Below are 19619 nucleotides of genomic sequence, written 5' to 3' on the forward strand. Positions count from 1 at the left end.
ATGTCCTTTCATTTTCAGCTCCACAACTCTGTCTTTTCTTTTTCACCCTAACAAAATCTATAAATAAATTAAGCTAATACATGTGGTCGAACATAACAAGGACTGTGGCACAAAAGCATCAAATCTTCAGTCACCACGTGACCACACGATATGACTTTATACTCATGAATAATCCATCAGATATTCTGCATTCATTTATGTGCACACACACTTACACAGCACTATTATATAAGCTCCTATATTGCTGATGATGACTGTCTGCTGATATTTCTCCACTCTTATTCAGTTTTGTCTCTCTTCTTCCTCTACAAGATGTGTGCTGTGGTCATTTAAGGCGAGTGGAGATGTATTACAGACTTTTCATGTTCTTTAGGTTTAATTGTGGCTGCCTTGGTGTTGCTAGGATGTTCTGGGTGGTTGCTAGGTTGGCTCATTTGAAAAGAGACTGTGATATTCTGGCCCTTTATAGTTAAGTTCCTTTCTTCAATGCAAGTTTATTAAATACAAATCTGTTATTTTAATATTAAATAAATAAATTATAATAACACCCTTCCCCTCATGATGAAGTTTTTGTATTTTTAAGCTTGTGCAAATGATCCGTTCTCTCAAGCATCACTTGAGCAACACTAATAGTGGTGGTTGACTCAGAAAGCACCACTAATTATGGATCAGATCCTCAAAGGTAATTTGCATTGGTGCAACACATCATCCCAATTTATTTATAGACTCGAGTTACTTTGCCCTATTTTCTTCTTGAGCTGTAAACTTTTGTGTGCCATTTCCAATCTGAGATGTCAATTTTGCTTTGAGGTCGGTGATGTTTTGCAGATTGTTCAGAGGGAAGAAGACCGCTCAAGTGGTGCATAATGTATTGTTACAGAACGCCACTGGACAATACAGTCTATTTACTTTTACAACTATAATATTAATTTTACATCCATGCATTTGTCAGATGCTTTCGACACTTTATCAGTTCATGCATTACCTGGGAATTGAATCCCTTATCTTGACGTTGCTAACGCAATAGGGTTGTTTGTGAAAAAAAGTGAAGGTTTTTCCATTTATTAAATATGTCCAGGTCTGTGCAAAGGCTGATAAAAGTGAGATAATTTGTGTCTTTGTGCAACCTTTGGTGAAGGTTGTAGAGAATCAGCAAAGCAGAACACAGTGTGGATGACAGTAATCGTGTGCAAGCTGGAAGTGCAAAGGTGAATTTGGTCAGATGAAACAAAAAAGCAAACCCTTAATATGGGTTTGGTGCACACAGGGATAAAAAAGTATCCCATGTGTAAAATGAAATACTCTGCTGGATCTTTAATATTGTGGGCCTAGTTTTCTGACATCTTCAGAGACATGGCATCATTGATTCGATCAAATCCCAACAGATAAAAATCAGAGCCCTGATGCCTTCTGCTATAAATCTTATAACGAACATGTTTTGATCTTCCAACAGGATAATGATCCAAAAACAAACATGTGTCCCTGAGCACAAAACCAAGCCTCTGCAATGGCCATCCCAGTCCCTGACCTGATCCCTGTAGAAGACGAGTCGTGGCTGAACTGAAGAGAAGAAGAGCACACATGGATCTGGTGTTCTCCAAACTCATCCCGCATTATAGAAGAAGACTCAGAGCTGATCTCTTGGAAAAAGGAGGTTGCAAAAAGTATTTAATGAAAGGACTTCAATAAAAGGTTAGAATTTAGCTTTTTTTTTAAATAAAATATCTGAAGGATTAACAATGCAGATTTATTTTTTACAGCCATCTTTGGTCATATTTACAAATGATTCAGCACTTTCTGTAATGTGTTGCTAGTGCCCTCTGCAATTCAAAAATGGTCTTTTTTGAACAGACCATACCTGTAAAAAATAATCCTGTAAAAAAACGGTAAACTAGTTGCCAGCATCATACCATAACTATACGATGTGTTACTGTTTTTTAGTTAGAGCATATCAATCAATCAATTTACTTTATTCCAGACACAAAGGTCCATAGAGACAACACAGTACAGATATTTAAATGAATAAATAACAATACAAACAGTTAAAAAAAAAAAAAAAATATATATATATATATATATATATATAATTTTTTTTAACTGTTTGTATTGTTATTTATTCATTTATATATATATATATATAGCTGTTAAATTAAAGTTTTATACTGTAGCTGACAATATGGAGCTGTTAATTTCAAAAACAGTAACACACTGTATTTTTACAACCACAGCTGCCAGTAGTTTACCGCTTTTTTACAGGATTATTTTTTACAGTGGTATTTCATCACCAGTGCAATTACGCAAATGCATAATTTACAAGAATAAACGTGTAGTTTATACCTACAAAAACAAAGTGGATATCTAAGGTCTGTTCCACAACCCTAATGAGCCGCCTACTTTGACAACTATGAAACTATCATGCATCTTTTGCAAAGAAAACAATCCCATAATGCATTGCCCAGAGATTTTTGCATTAATTTAATATAGAACCGCATTAATAGAAATAATCAGTATTCCTTGAGTTGCTGCCAATGAAGCGTTTTCCAAATCAGGGGAAAATCTGCAGAATATATATTTTAGCATGGTAAATTGATGGTGATGTGTTGAGCAATGTGAATCACATCATTGCAGATATCTTGGAAGGTGTTTTTGTTTTTCGAGGGTACATCTCCAATGTGGGCCTGCCAATAAAGTTTATTTTCTGTTAGGATGTGTACCGCTACCTATATAGGCAATAGACATCAAGGCAGTTCACTTAATTTGGAACGGAGCTATAAAGTTGTCGTTTATAGAGGAAGTAATGTGTTTGTACTGCAGGTCTTGTTCCAGCTCCCCGTGGGCTGATGGGATTGTTGCTGAACAGATTGTACAGGTGTAACAGGAGTTTTATTCAACGACATGGCACCTGTCCAAAGCACTCAACAGCGACACACAGAGAAGACAAGTCCTGCTACTACAAAAACGTGATACACGAGCCTGTGGTGGAGAAATAGTTTTCACTGACCCTTGAGAGTTGCTGTATCCATTATATCGATGACAGACCGATTACTGCAGGAGCGTGGCGAGCCAACAAGGTAATAAGTGTTGATTTCAAGCCTAAATTCATTTTAGAAGAAGGGCAAACGTTTGTTTTGGGAATACCGATGGTGTCCACAACATATGATACAATACAATACAATAAAAGAGTATACAGTGATGTGAATAAGTTTGGACACCCATGCTAAAGTTGCCTAAAAAGAGGAATAAAAAAATCATCTTTTGGATATTGATCTTAATGCCTTAATTAGAAAAATGAGGAAAACTCCAACCTTTAAGGACACAAATTTTCTTTGTGAATGAATAATGTATCATAAATAAATAAATGTTTTTCCTTAAAATACAGGGTGCATAAGTCACGGCACCCCTATGTTAAATTCCCATAGAGTCAGGCAGATTTTTATTTTTAAAAGCCAGTTATTTCATGGATCCAGGATAATATGCATCCTGATATTATATATATTAAAATATCCCCACATCATCACACACCTTCCACCACACCTAGAGATTGGCATGGGGTACTTTCCATAAGATCATCTTTCAATGCAAATCAAACCAGTTATTAGGCTAACTGAAGTAAAACCATGCCAATCTCTATGTGTGGTGAATGGTGTGTGATGATGTGGGGATATTTTAATTCCAAAGGCCAAGGGAACTTTATCAGGATGCATATTATCCTGGATCCATGAAATAACTGGCTTTTAAAAATAAAAATCTGCCTGACTCTATGGTAATTTAACATAGGGGTGTCCTGACTTATGCACCCTGTACATTAAGATCAATATCCAATATCCATTTTTTTATTCCTCTTTTTAGGCAACTTTAGCATGGGTGTCCAAACTTATTCACATCATTGTATATGCAATACAAGCCAATCACATCCGAAATTGAATACTTCCCTACTATATTGTATTCAAAAAACATATTGAACATATTGAAAAAACATGTTGAACTTGAAAGACATTCTTAGATGTACTTTACAAAATGGAAAAGGCACCTATTTCATAGACTCTGTATGGTACCAGAGAATACAATTTTTATGTAAACATTAGCATTATTTCTCTATTTTACTTTATTTTTTCCATATAAAGCACTTTGAATTACTGTGAAATGTGCTATACTACATCATTAAACTGGTCTTGCCTACCTGAAAATGAGAGTCTGATGTAAGTACAGAACATATTCTTTGTTTCCATCTCTTTTATTGCTTTCTTTGAAAGATTTGATATGATTTCCACAGTGTTGATTTATTGCAGAGGACCCACAGAGGACAGTATATGATCACAGCCCTGTGTTTTCCTGCAATGAGTATCATTTACACAGAGACATTCACTACAACAAGAACCTTCAGCTTATTACCTGATAATGAAGATTATTGCTCTTGTGGTTTTGTACAGCCAGCAGAGCATCCATTTCAGCAGGGCCTTATGGCTGATACAAGCAAACCCATGGCAATTATCCCCCTACAAAAGGACAAAACAAGTAATCATTGTTCTATGCATTTCAGAAAATGGATGTAAATAGCGGTATATTGAGGGTATCACGAGAAACTTTATAAGCACATGATGAGCTACTTCTTTATTCGTTTCTTTATAGAATGAACGCTATTGTTCGCCATGATTAATCGATCAATGGACTCGGTTAAAATCCCATAGTTCATTGATGTGATGTAAAATGGGTTACTCATCTGTTTTATACGGTGGTTATGTCCGTGATTACGCCGGAGATGGCCTTCTCTTTCAGATTAACAAAATTCTCCAAATATAGGTGTCACATCAAACATATTACCCACCCATCCAACATGTGCCAGCTACACTGTTAGACCTTACCAGGTTTTTTACAGTAAAATACTGGCAACACTGTTGCCAGTAATTTACTGTAAAAATGCACTAAAACTCTAGTTAACTAAAAAATACAACTTATTAGTTTTAGTGCATTTTTACAGTAAATTACTGGCAACAGTGTTGCCAGTATTTTACTGTAAAAAACCTGGTAGGGTCTAACAGTGTACAATTACCTGAAGATTGCTAGAATACATCTGCAAGAAACAAACAATAAAATAAATAAATTAAATTAAATTAAAAAATTGCAAACAAACTGACAATATAAAAGAGTTATTCACCAAATACGTCAAAGAAACTCGTGTATTACGTCCCCCTGGACTCTCAATAAATGTCAGGTATCTTTCTCCTATAAACCTCATTTTTTCCAGTAATCCGTATGCCATTCCTTCATATGCACAGACTTTGCCCAATTCTGTATCCCATTCTTGGAAAGATGGCGATCCTGGTGACCGCCGACTTCTCATAATTATTCATCTCCCAATCAAAATACGGTAACACTTTAGAATACGGTTCCTTCGTTAATGAATAACTACACAAGAACCAATGAGTAACACAATATTAACAATCTAGTAACTATTATTAACTAACAAGAAACTCTGATTAACGAACTAGTAAGTAATAGCGCACAGATGAAAGTGGTAGTTCACTATTAACTAATCAATAACTACTATTTTTTAATACTTCCCAGAGAACTACTGAAAAAGTTTATTAATAATCTAGTAACCACTATTAACTAAAAGAAACTCTTATTAACGAATTAATAAGTAATAGCTCACAGATGAAAGTGTTACTAGATACTTCTGTGGGAATTACTAATTATTTGGATTCATTATAAAGTGAAGATCATTGGAACTAACTAGTAATGACTCATCTATCAAATGGGATTCATCCAAATACTTATTGAATTGTTGTATTGAAAAAGGGACTGAACTTAAATATTCTTGCTATTTTCTTCCAAACATATCATGATTGATACACCTCTGATTAAGCAGATCCTTGTTTTTGATCCTAAACCAATTTTCTCCATTCCTCAAATTTAGCTTAAGACACTTAAAATGTTTCATCACGTATAAAAAGAGTATGATGTCTGATAGAATCGAGTTTCTCATTCTGAGGAGGGTCATATTCATATACGTTTCTGCATCATACACTAAAAAGAGTTGCAGTGTGACTTTTTAAAAATATTTTTAAAAGAAGTCTCTTATGCTTATAAAGACTGAATTATTTGATTAAATTGTGAAATATTATTATAAATTAAAAAAATGTATATGTGAATATATTTTAAAATGTAAAAAAAAATATATGTTGATTTGCTGCTCAAGAAACACTTCTGATTATTATCAATGTTGAAAACAGTTGCGCTGCTTCAGATTTTTATGGAAACCGTGATACATTTGTTCAGGATTCTTTGATAAATAGAGAAGAACAGCATCTGTTTGAAATAAGAAGCTTTTGCAACATTATACATGAATTTTCTGTCACTATATATATATATATATATATATATATATATATATATATATAATTACTGACCCCAAAATGTTTGAATGATAGTGTTATTCATATTTAAAAAAATAAATAAAATTAATATAACTAATTAAAGTATTAAATTAATATTAATAATAATATGATTAAATTATTAATAATAATATTAAATAAAAATTAATATAATACAAAAAAATTATGAAACTTTTTCATTTTTTTCTTTTTCAAAATTTTCCATTTTTAAAGACTGAAAAAAAATATTTTTTTCTTTTATCTCAATATCGCAATTAAAACAACATAAGTGTGATTTTTAAATAATATCACTGCTTTGCAAATTGTATTGTATGTTAGGGTTAGTTGGTTTGATAATATCTAAAATTATCGTCAAATCAGACATCTCTGATCCACCAAACTACTGTAAATCCCACACAATTCTTGGATCATTTTCAGAGTCAGATAAGAGGAAACAAACTGTTCGTCATCTTGTTATGATTTTTTATTATAGTGTTATGATGCTTTTTGTCTGCTGTTTCTCTGTTCTTGATGCTGGGATGGTCAATGGTCAGTTTAATTGGATCCTCAGAGATGGTCTCTCTCACACAGAAAGAGATGAAAACGAGGACCCATGTTAAGGACACATTCAGCAAAGGATTCCTGCCAAACCTGGCAATTAAATTTCAGCCATAAGATAACGAGTTGTGCTCCTTATTCCATGGATAATTTCGTAGGCGTTTACTGGAAAATAAGGAACGCTGTGAAGAAAGAAATTGATCCCTGGAGGGAACTAAAGGTTCTCAAACATATGTTTCTGCCAATAAACTGATTGATAATATAATATCAAACTGTGGCATTAAAGTGAAAAGTTCCACTGTGAACATGACTAATTAATCCCTTAATGAGAGACTATAAGCAAAGTGAGTCCCAACTGCTTCTGTTCTAATTAGCTCAACACTGCGTTCATTTTATCCTGTGGAAAAGCACTTGTACAGCATATGGGACCACAACTACTTGACATCTTTAGTTCATCTACACGTGAATCTTCATTAAAGCACGTTAGATCCACGTCTGAACAAACATTTCCAAACTGAACAATGTTGCTGATTTATTGAGCCCCTCGCCTGCACTGCAACATGAATAAATGATGCGCTCGCTACACTCTCAGAAAAAAAAGGTACAAAAGCTGTCACTGGGGCTGTACCTTTTCAAAAGGTACACTTTGTATCCAAAGGCTGCATATTGGAACATTAGTGGTACATATTAGCATATAAAATGTACATATTAACACCTAAAATGTAAACATTAGCACCTAAAATGTACATATTAACATCTAAAATGTACTTATTTGCACCTAAAATATACATATTAACACCTAAAATGTACATATTAGCACCTAAAATTTACATATTACCACCTAAAATATACATATTAGCACCTAAAATATACATATTAGCACCTAAAATGTACATATTAACACCTAAAATGTACTTATTAACACCTGAAATGGACAAAAGTTTAAAGTTTACCTTTTGAAAAGGTACAGCCCAAGTGACAGCTTTTGTACTTTTTTTCTGAGAGTTTATAGGATTATTATTTTGTGGTTTGCTGACTTGATGTTGTTGTTGTTTTTGTCATCACTGTAATGTGTTGTGTGATCACTGTGATGTGAATCCAGAGATTGACTTTTTACTGCACATTTGCTGTCACTGTCATTGAGGTTTGTGTGCTATTAGGACATTATAACGATAATGATAAAGATAGGCTATATTTCTAAAAATCGTTCTGCGGCACTGTGATCTTATAGTGGGGTGGTGATGGCGCAGTGGATAAGACACATGCCTTTGGTGTGAGAGACTCGGGTTCAAATCCACTGTGAAACACCAAAACACCAATTTTAAGCAAGACACTTAACCTGCTAGTTGCTCCAGAGGCGTGCGACCTCTGACATATAAGTCGCTTTGGATAAAAGTGTCAGCTAAATGCATAAATGTAAATAGTTATCGTTCTTGGCCTTAAAGGAGTAGTTCACTTTAAAAAAAAAAACTTTTTCTGATAATTTACTCACCCCCATGTCGTCCAAGATGTCCATGTCTTTCTTTCGTCAGTCGAAAAGAAATTAAGGTTTTTGATGAAAACATTCCAGGATTTTCTCCATATAATGGACTTCAATGGGGTCCAAACGGTTCAAGGTCCAAATGAGAGTTTCAGTGCAAATTGTTCAAAGGGCTTTAAACGACTCCAGACGATGAATAAGGGTCTTATCTAGCGAAATGAGCACTCATTTAAAAAATAAATAACAAACTTTTACGTTTTATAAGCTCAAATGCTCGCCTTGCTCTGTTCTGTGATGCGCGTTCGTGACTCTTCGAACTTGTTCATCAAAATGAAGAAATCTTTTTTCGAGTCATGACTCAAATGGTCCTAGATGAGACCCTTATTCATCGTCTGGTGTCGTTTGAAGCCCTTTGAAGCTGCACTGAAACTGTCTTTTGGACCCCATTGAAGTCCATTATATGGAGAAAATCCTGGAATGTTTTCATCAAAAACCTTAATTTATTTTCGACTGAAGAAAGAAAGACATGAACATCTTGGATGACACGGGGGTGAGTAAATTATCAGCAAAAGTTTTTTTTTTTTTTTTTTAAAAGAGTGAGTATATCAAACTCTTGTAGTCCTATGTCAGGAATGATATCCTTGCTCACCAATTGACATCTGCAGGTTTCCAGCGAGTCCGATAAATGTGTATACTGTATGTGTGTGTGCTGATGAGTGAGCGGATACTGTATCAGATGAGAGCTGACTCTGCCGCCTGTTCTTTGCAGATTGACACTGGATCGATAGACTTTCCCAATGCCTCCCTCTCCACAGATCAATCTATCTCAGCCCCTCCGCTGCTGTCAGCCCAGAGACGCACTGTCATTTAATCGCTCAGGTAATTATAAAAAGCAACTTTCAGGGGGATTCTTGACAAGTTAGTGATAGATGCAACCATATGTTCTCTGCCCGCGCTGCCTAAGCTTTTTGTAGCAGATTTTGTCTCCTCTTTTCTCATTAGCGTTTTTCTCTTTGTTCCCAGCCAAGTCGAAATATACAGGCCTACATTACCATATTATACCACTGTATTATATAGCCACTGTTATTGGTTTTACTATCTGGTGATCGTTAATGATCTAAGCCGTATGACTGTTATTTTTACTGTGATAAGATTTTTTTAAAGGAGTAGTTCACTTTTAAAAAAACTTTTGCTGACAATTTACTCACCCCCATGTCATCCAAGATGTCCATGTCTTTTTTTCTTCAGTCGAAAAGAAATTAAGGATTTTCTCCATATAATGGACTTCAATGGGGTCCAAACGGTTCAAGGTCCAAATGAAAGTTTCAGTGCAGCTTCAAAGGGCTTTAAACGACACCAGACGATGAATAAGAGTCTTATCTAGGACCCTTCGAGTCATGACTCGAAAAAAAGATTTGTTCATTTTGATGAACGAGTTCGAACAGGAGAGTCACGAACACGCATCACAGAACAGAGCAAGGCGAGCATTTGTCCTTATAAAACTTAAAATGTTTTACTTATTTTTTAAATGACCGATCGTTTCGCTAGATAAGACCCGTATTCATCGTCTGGTGTCGTTTAAAGCCCTTTGAACGGTTTGCAGTTTGCACTTAAACTCTCATTTGGACCTTGAACCGTTTGGACCCCATTGAAGTCCATTATATGGAAAAAATCCTGGAATGTTTTCATCAAAAACCTTAATTTCTTTTCGACTGAAGAAAGAAAGACATGGACATCTTGGATGACATGGGGGTGAGTAAATTATCAGCCAAAGTTTTTTTTAAAAGTGAACTACTCCTTTAAGTCTAGTCTATCTGATCATATGGCAAGCATATACAGTAGATATCATTCCATGACGTTACAGTTTTTCTCAGTCACTTTAATGCATTTTTCACATCATCCCTAACATGTGCAAAATAATAAGTGCATTTCTCAGAACAATTTGTACAAACTGCAATATACAATAGATATGTTTCTAAAGCTGTCAGTCAATAAAAATCCTTATACATCCCTCAAAAGTCAATATTCATGCCAATGATCATGTCAGTGTCATCAAAATGATAAGTCATTGAGTCATTGTTCATGAACAAGGTCATCAAAATGTTTAGGCATGTTGTCAATGTAACTGTGTTTGACAGGATTGCCTGATGTAAACTTAGGCTACCGTTTGGGTGACAGTGACTGTATTGAAAATGCTCAAGGCTGCACTTCTATGGCATCAATTTCAACAGTACTATTTAGATATTACTGTATGTGGGTGTTTTGAGGATTTTGTTTTTCACAGCTTTTACTAGTGCTACTTTATAAAATAATTTACAGTAAGAACTGCACCAAAGCGACTGAGAAAAACCGTAAGAAAAACTCTTCTTGAACATGCGGATCATTACATCATTTCTTTATTGCAACATTAGCACATTCTTTCCAAGTAAAGGCAAGAACTAAGTTAAACTAATTAGAAATAAGAAAGTTTACATTTTTTTTTGTCACTCTGTTAAAGAAAACAGAGAAACTCTGTTTCATTCTCCTTCAACATTTCCCACCAAAAGGAGCAATACAATCTCTGTGTTGTTTTTCTAATAGAAGCGATATCAATAGTTAAACAACAGAGGAAACCGCTATGAATAATTCAATTACATTTAAATTCATGCATTTATCATAACCAACAAACAGTGTACAAACATATTCATGGCCAAAAATGTGACCAGACACATAAGCCACTTCATAAGAGAATGCATATAGACTTAAAATGTGTGATCTATATTAAAACAGATGCATTGTTTATCCATGTTGTTGCTATCATTAACATCATCATCATGTTCTTATATTAGATAGATGGATGGATGGATGGATAGATGGATAGATAGATAGATAGATAGATAGATAGATAGATAGATAGATAGATAGATAGATAGATAGATAGATAGATAGATAGATAGATAGATAGATAGATAGATAGATAGATAGAAGGATGGATGGATGGATATATAGATAGATAGATAGAAGGATGGATGGATGGATGGATGGATGGATGGATGGATGGATAGATAGATAGATAGATAGATAGATAGATAGATAGATAGAAGGATGGATGGATGGATGGATGGATGGATGGATGGATGGATGGATAGATAGATAGATAGATAGATAGATAGATAGATAGATAGATAGATAGATAGATAGATAGATAGATAGATAGATAGATAGATAGAAGGATGGATGGATGGATGGATGGATGGATGGATGGATGGATGGATGGATGGATGGATAGATAGATAGATAGATAGATAGATAGATAGATAGATAGATAGATAGATAGATAGATAGATAGATAGATAGATAGATAGATAGAAGGATGGATGGATGGATGCATGGATGGATGGATGGATGGATAGATAGATAGATAGATAGATAGATGGATGGATGGATGGATGGATGGATGGATGGATGGATGGATGGATGGATGGATGGATGGATGGATGGATGGATGGATGGATAGATATTAGATAGATATTAGATAGATAGATAGATAGATAGATAGATAGATAGAAACATAGATAGATAGAAACATAGATAGATAAATAGATAGATAGATACATAGATATTTGCTATGTTTAACATTTGATTATTATTTAATGTTATGATTAACTCATTTTCATGTAACAAGCCTTCTATATCAGAAGTGAAGCTTTGAGTTCGACTCCAGAGAAGAAGGGATGATGGTAATCTGATGAACGAGTATCATCATGTCCCCCCTCGAGTAAAATGGGGTTAAGTGATTGTTTTCAAGGACACAGTGGTGATAGAAGAGATCTGTAATCACAATCCCTCTCGTTCGGGCGACCTTCTCCTTACCGCAAGTGATTTATTTTAAACCTTTGTCTTTCCATTTGTTAACTAGACTCTACATCTGTACATGCGGTTCACCAAACTGTACAAGGCCGTCGCTATTTGCTGCGGTGCTTTTATCCAAAGCAACATACAACCCCTCCTCTCTCAAAACTCATGCTTTTGTTCATGTTCAAATCTTTGCCTCAAGATGGGACATCGGTAACATGTCCTACTTCTGTCATTGAGTCTTGCGTGTCTCATTATCAACACTTTTGATTACGCACAAACATGAGTGATATGTAACAGAGGGGAATATTTTCAGTGCATGCATAACCATTATATGCAAGCACTCAATGATGTTCTTATTTGTTGATATTTTTGAACTTGTTAGACTTATTATATGTTTAAACTTAGTCAATCAACTTGGGGCTTGCAAACCGTAGTTCTGTTGTTCAAACTGTTTCATGTCCCACCTTATCTCAACACAGCTTGATCACATACTGTTCCCTTATAAAATGCATCTACATATTTTCCCCCATCCGATCAATAAAAACATGGAGTGAAAATCTGTGTGGAAAAAAGCAGCTTTGGTATTCTAAACACATCATTTTGTGTTTCACAGAAGAAAAAAGTGGCCACACTTTAGATTAGTGGCCAATTCTTTCTCAATATAAACCAACTATTAACAGTGACTTTTGCCTCAATAAACTCATAATCACTGCTTATTGATAGTTAGTATGGTAGTTATTAAGTTTGGATAATAGGATTAAGGGATTTACAAATGGTCAAGGCATTAAGTAGTTACTACTAAACAGCCAGTAATATGCATGCTAATAAGCAATTAGTAGTAAGAATTAGACCCTAAGACCCTAAACTAAAGTGTTACCAAAAAAGTCATTAGTGTTTGGACAAAAGGTGAGTATGATGCAATGATTGTGCACTAATCAAGTAGATGATGTTCGTTTGGATTAATTAGTAACTTAACATGAAATCGGTTGTGTAGAGTATGACCTGAAAGACTGATGAGCAGTTAATCCTTTGCATTTTAAACATGCCAGCCATTGCATTGCATTCAGACTCATCTAATTCTGTCTAGGGACTCACCGTTTTCAGTGGTGATGCTGGCCACCACAGGTAATTATGCCATTGATTAATTGTCAGAAATAACAAGCCCACCTCTTCCAGTTACCGCGGTGCGCTCGAGCGTCTCTAATAGGGCGCGCGCGGCAGTTGTAGTAGCGCGTGCCGCATAGTTTCCTCGTGATTTGTGGGGAGACTGTGGCAAGGCAAGGTGTGTGTTAGGGACATGGACTTCACATACTGAGGGATTGAATCAACATTTACCATTATCACGTTATTGTCGACAAATTTCACCTCACCGTAGATGTTTTCTGATCTCGTGAGTGTTTGTGTTAAAAGGGCGGGAAAAGCGCTTTTCAATTTAACGTCGAAAAACAAAAATGAGTAAAAAGATTTTAATAATTCAAACATCAGGACGGAATAAATTAGATTTGTTTAGCTTTTGTATAGCTTACTAAAAGACAGGCAAAGTATAGCAAATAACATCAAGTGTTAAACAAAATACAGCGAGAAGGAAACGTGACGTAAAATTACAAAGAAAAAATAATTGGCTATAGATTTAATATCCTATATTAAATAACTTTGTTAAGGGTTAAACTAGGCATCTAACTTTGTTAAACGTCAAGCAGGTAAAATAACAAGCACTGTATGCCAACAGAATTGCTGTAGTGTAAATCCTCATAGTTGTTATGCGCACAGATTTGATCTGAAGATCAGCCTCATTAGGACTGCGGGCATCAAACATCCCACAGCGAATAGACTGGAGATCTGCCTCACAAAAAGAAAGGTCACTAAACGTCTTTATTTGCATTGACCCCGCTGTATCTTTGTACTGAAGCGAAAATTAATGTGATTCACGGGACGAGAGATTTTGCGCAGCGACCCAAGGATGATCTGGATGCTTCATCCGCAACATGGAAAAGCAGGAGAACACACTGCTGCTGCATCCCTGCAATAAAACACAACCAGGAGTCTGGGAATTTCATCGTCTGAGGATTTTAGCCTGCAACTGAACAGTTTAAAGCTGGATTTATGTCGATAAGCAATCCATGGGATGGAGACGGAGATGGATGTAGAACTACTTTAATGAGCGCGAGGGTGAGTCTAGTCATTTAACAAACTACTAAAGCGGATCCACAAGTGGTGTATCTGAAGGATTTGTGCAGCTTATTTGGAATGCAACAATATAAATGAAATGCGTAATTGTTATCCTTGCGCGTTTGAAGCAAAATAAAGAGTATCAACTTGGAAAGTTAATTTTCTCTCTTTTCCAAAACTTATCGTGCTTGTTTGATAGAAAATACATGTGCAATATATCCTATAGAAGACCGGAGTGTCCAAAAGCATCAGCACCACAGCAGCGGCAGCGCTAGAGGATCCATGTCACTGACAATGGCAAATGGATAAATGAAGCTGGTAAGCGTCTTAAAATACGGCTTTCTCTCCTCTAAAACTTATCTGAAGTGTTTGATACATATCATTAACGTTATGCTAGGAGGTCTCGGGGTGTCCTCAAGAAGCAGGTGTAGAGGATCCATGTCATTGCATTGGTCGCTGTCCACCGCGCCGGTGGTGCTGAGATCTGGATGATGCAGGGCTGCCGCTCCCTTCACATTAACGAAGACAATGGGCGCTTTCTGCTGCTCGCGTTGCTCATCATCGTGTATTTGCTGTGTGGCGCTGCGGTGTTTTCCGCCATCGAGAGGCCGTCCGAGCTGCGGGCACACGGGCGCTGGAACCGGACCCTCCTGAACTTCAGTGACACGTTCAATATCAGTTTGCAGGATCTGAGCTCCTTCCTGAAAGAGTACGAGGTTGCGATTGCTGCTGGAGCTCGGGTCGATGCTCTTCGACCCAGATGGGATTTTACCGGCGCGTTTTATTTCGTTGGGACAGTGGTGTCCACTATAGGTAAGTCACCAAAATGCATGATTTTCTTTAATGGGAATAATTATTGTTGATCATTTTGATCTTCTTGGGCTATTAGAAAAACAGTGCTTTTCTTAAAAGATACGCTCAATTAAATGTTGTTCCTAATTCATATGGCTTTATGGTAACACTTTATTTTGATTGTCCCTTTTGAACATTGACTTTGCAACTCTCAGTATTAGTGCTAACTCTTTATTTTGATGCTCCTAAACAGATATTCAACTGACTATAAGTAACTTTGCAAGAACATGTCAACTTTTTCTAAGCCTAGTAGTCTATTAATACCCTAATGAGTGTTAGTAGTCATGTTGGTGCAATTTTACTCCAGAATGTTTTAAAGGGACAAGTGAAACCAACTTTATTTCTTCTATTGATTACGAAAGTGGCTTATTTGCTGCCATAGATCTCAAATCTCAATAGTGCTAGCACATATTCAAACATATTATTTATAAGGTCTTGATGGGCCAAATTTGAATATGCAAATGTGTAAATTAAATGTGAGAGCTGCACTCAAAAATAACTCTTCGATTGAGGTGCTTTATTTCAGCATCATGCAATTCTGTTATTCCAACTTAATTTATGAAGGTTGATTCAACTTATTCATTGTGGTTGGGCACAGCTTCATTTAATATTGTCAGTGAATTTAGAAAGGCTCCCTGATAAGATTCAGGTTTTCAAATTCATAATATTCATTCATCCAATAAAAAAAATTGATTTTAGTTTCACACTCTAGACTATAACTATATACTCTAGACCAGTATTAGCTACACTCTAAAAAATGCTGGGTTGTTTTAACCCAACTTTAGGTCAAATATGGACTAACCCAGCTGTTGGGTTACATTTTTACATTACATTTTTAACCCAACATTTCGGGTTTGTCCATATTTGACCCAAAATTGGGTTAAAACAACCCAGCATTTTTTAGAGTGTACTGATAACACTTGTTAGCAACTTAAATTATTATATTTACATGCTTCATCAACCAATGCATTTCATGATGGAGCATTTCAATGCTACTAATAATTGAACATTAAACACAATTACGCACTCTAAAGTCTTCCCCTTTTCTCATTTTCTCAAAAACATAAAATAACACTTAATTTAGACATGTGTTAATTCAGCCATATGCAAAGCATGCTGGGAACTAACAAGCACAGCCCAGTTTCAGTTAATGCAATATAAATCATTCATGTAATCCAACACAAATGGATTAAGTAAACTTAAATTTGACATATTTAAGTAGATTGAACACAATCAAATTAAGTTTGGACAAAATGTATAGCAATTGTGTTGCTTAAGCTCAATTTCGACAAGCAGCAAAAATCACGGTGATATTTTAAATAAATAATGGTTTTCAGTCTGTAACTTTCTTAAAACTATCGTGTGATGAATCATAAGGGCTACGTTTATGATGCTTTTGTTGTTCCCTTTCGAGCTTGTTGGTATAAATCACGGTCCACTTTCATTGTGTGGGAATGGCAGAGGAAAGTAAGCCATAAGAGAAAGCATGAGGAAGAATAAAAGATGTTTTATTTTTGGGGTGAACCATAAACTAGTGCTGAACTAGTGCAATTGATATTTTCTGATTGGCTATCAATGTTTTTATGGGAATTTTTCAAGCGATTCCTATATTGTGTCGTTATCGTTAAAGTTGTGGACTTGGAATGATTTTGGTGATCATCATTTTGGTGATGATGGACTTTAAGGCTGTATACCTAGAATAGAACGACACAGAAATTGAAAAAAAAAAAAATACAGTCAGCAAGTGCTATTTTTATTTGGCAGCAACCGCCTCTGGCTCTTTGCTTGACCCCATGACCTTTCATTGAATCTCACAGCGCACTTCTGCCTTGCCAAGACAACATTTCCTTGCTCTCTGCAGAGACTTCACTTTTCCATTGGCCTTTCCCCAGCATTAGTCCTCTGAAGAGCAATAAACACCCTCTAGTGTTGACTCTTTCTCTCGGGCACCAGGCGGCCAAGCCAACTCCCCGCTGGACTTCTGCATTCAGGACAAACCCTCCGGCTTGCAGTTTGCTGTGGGGCTCATGTCCCAAAAACCAAATGTGCTGATGCCCACATGTCCTGGATAACATTTACCCGGTTATAGGTCACTAAAGAGCAAGTACCCCTTCGAGGCAACCCACTGGTTATTGTGTATTTGCTTCCTACAGCCCTTGGCTCCTGTTTTACACTTTCCATCGGCAGTGAATTATCAATAGCCTTGCACTTTGTAGTTCTTTCAACTCAGAGTAATGTATTCAGCAGGACTGTCTCTGTACTCTGTAAATGGGTGCCGTTCTGTTTCAGGCTCCTCCTCATATATTGTTGTTATTTCCTTTAGCTTAAAACCGTCAGGATTCGGGTCGGGTTGCACAAGCCATTTGTATGTTCTTAAATAAATTGGGACGTAAAGTCCATAATAGAGGCTTAGTGAGTAGTTTGTAACTAACTCTGTACTTACAGTGATGAGAATAATTTTGGACACCCATGCTAAAGTTGCCTAAAAAGAGGAATAAAAAATCATCTTTTGGATATTGATCTTAATGCCTTAATTAGAAAAATGAGGAAAACTCCAACCTTTAAGGACACAAATGTTCTTTGTGAATGAATAATGTATCATAAATAAATAAATTTTTTCCCTTAAAATACAGGGTGCATAAGTCAGGACACCCCTATGTTAAATTCCCATAGAGTCAGGCAGATTTTTATTATTAAAAGCCAGTTATTTCATGGATCTAGGATAATATGCATCCTGATATTATATATATTAAAATATCCCCACATCATCACACACCTTCCACCACACCGAGAGATTGGCATGGTTTTACTTCAGTTAGCCTAATAGCTGGTTTGATTTGCATTGAAAGATGATCTTATGGAAAGTACCCCATGCCAATCTCTAGGTGTGGTGGAAGGTGTGTGATGATGTGGGGATATTTTAATATATATAATATCATGATGCATATTATCCTGGATCCATGAAATAACTGGCTTTTAAAAATAAAAATCTGCCTGACTCTATGGGAATTTAACATAGGGGTGTCCTGACTTATGCACCCTGTATTTTAAGGAAAAACATGTATTTATTTATGATAAATTATTCATTCACAAAGAAAATTTGTGTCCTTAAAGGTTGGAGTTTTCCTCATTTTTCTAATTAAGGCATTAAGATCAATATCCAAAAGATGATTTTTTATTCCTCTTTTTAGGCAACTTTAGCATGGGTGTCCAAACTTATTCACATCACTGTAATGTGTTTGCACTATTTGTTCTAAAGGCAGAATGTAGGTTGTAAGTCTGGAGGTTCAAGTCTGATTGGCTGGTTTGATGTACCAAACATTGAGGAAAAACTAATCATTGGATTTATCAGTTTTACTCTCGACTTAAAGTAAGCTTGATGAACATGATCGAATGTGGCTTGTGGATTTATGCTGGCAGGCAAAGGTCTCGCTCTATAGGAGGAAAGCAGCACAGTCTAGCAAGTATAATTCTGCTTTATTTACCAACTAAGCTTAAATGAATGTGTTTTGTGCACTGATGCGTCTCCATCTTCCTTTCATCTCTGTGGGAACTCTCCATATACATCCCACCTCCAGAAGAGCTTCAAAGTCAGTGAATGAGAGGAGCTCGGGCTTTGTCATAATGGGGTTTTTCTCAAACACTTCTTCCTCATCTGAGCGAAACCCTCGGCCATTTCACACACACTGAGTCACAATCAGACTGAGACATTATAATGGGGGGAAACATTAATTCACAGATGCATCATTGATTCATTCCTCAAACAATAATGATATTCTGAATTTTAAAGTAATTATTAATCATTCTGTTTGTTGGAAATACAAATTAGTGCCGTTTAGTACTGTTTACACTGGTGTTTGTGCAATCAAACACACTTGTCTTCACGTGAGTTTATTAGCCAAAGGTTAAAAGTACAATAAAACGGTCACCTTAAAATAAAGTGTAACCCAACATGGTAACACTTTATTTCGATGGTCCACTTCAGACATTCTTCTAATTATCATTAACTTTGTAACTACATGTTAACTAGCAGTGACTACAGTTTTACTCGACTGCCTACTTTATTCTGATGCTCCTAAAAATACATTTTACTGACTATAAGTAACTTTGCAAGTATGTTAACTTATTCTACTAATCCGAAACTAATAGTCTACTAATACTCTAATTGACATGTACTCGCAAAGTTACTTATAGTTAGAAGAGTGTATGAGTGGACCATTGAAATAAACCAAGGAAGTTACTGTAATAAAGGCATTCAGTGCTCTTAAGGAACTGGTACAGTGTAACTGAACTGAGTAAATGTAACTTTTTATTCTATTATATCAACATATAATATTGATATAATCAAC

At 35.8% G+C, this 19619-nt stretch overlaps 1 protein-coding gene and 1 long non-coding RNA gene across 4 annotated transcripts in view; both read left to right on the top strand.

Moving 5' to 3' along the window:
* The first annotated feature begins 1457 nt into the window (after positions 1-1457).
* On the top strand, positions 1458-9469 carry LOC120469507 (uncharacterized). Its single transcript, XR_005620395.2, has 3 exons — positions 1458-1692; positions 2815-3071; positions 9182-9469. It is a non-coding gene; the product is annotated as an uncharacterized LOC120469507 (long non-coding RNA).
* A 2503-nt stretch (positions 9470-11972) lies between these two features.
* Positions 11973-19619, top strand: part of kcnk12 (potassium channel, subfamily K, member 12) — a 36791-nt gene continuing 29144 nt past the window's right edge. The window contains exons 1-3 of one of the 3 annotated variants that reach the window (XM_089116744.1): positions 11973-14418; positions 14618-14736; positions 14816-15231. In XM_089116744.1, the coding sequence (XP_088972870.1) occupies positions 14907-15231 (325 nt within the window). In that variant the 5' untranslated portion in view covers positions 11973-14418; positions 14618-14736; positions 14816-14906. Of the gene's footprint in view, positions 14737-14815; positions 15232-19619 lie in introns of all 3 variants that reach the window. The other 2 variants (XM_039658536.2, XM_089116743.1) reach the window with 2 other exon arrangements.

The sequence above is a fragment of the Pimephales promelas genome, chromosome 11 (genome assembly GCF_988280905.1).
Source record: "Pimephales promelas chromosome 11, fPimPro1.hap1.1, whole genome shotgun sequence".
Classification (NCBI taxonomy): domain Eukaryota; kingdom Metazoa; phylum Chordata; class Actinopteri; order Cypriniformes; family Leuciscidae; genus Pimephales; species Pimephales promelas.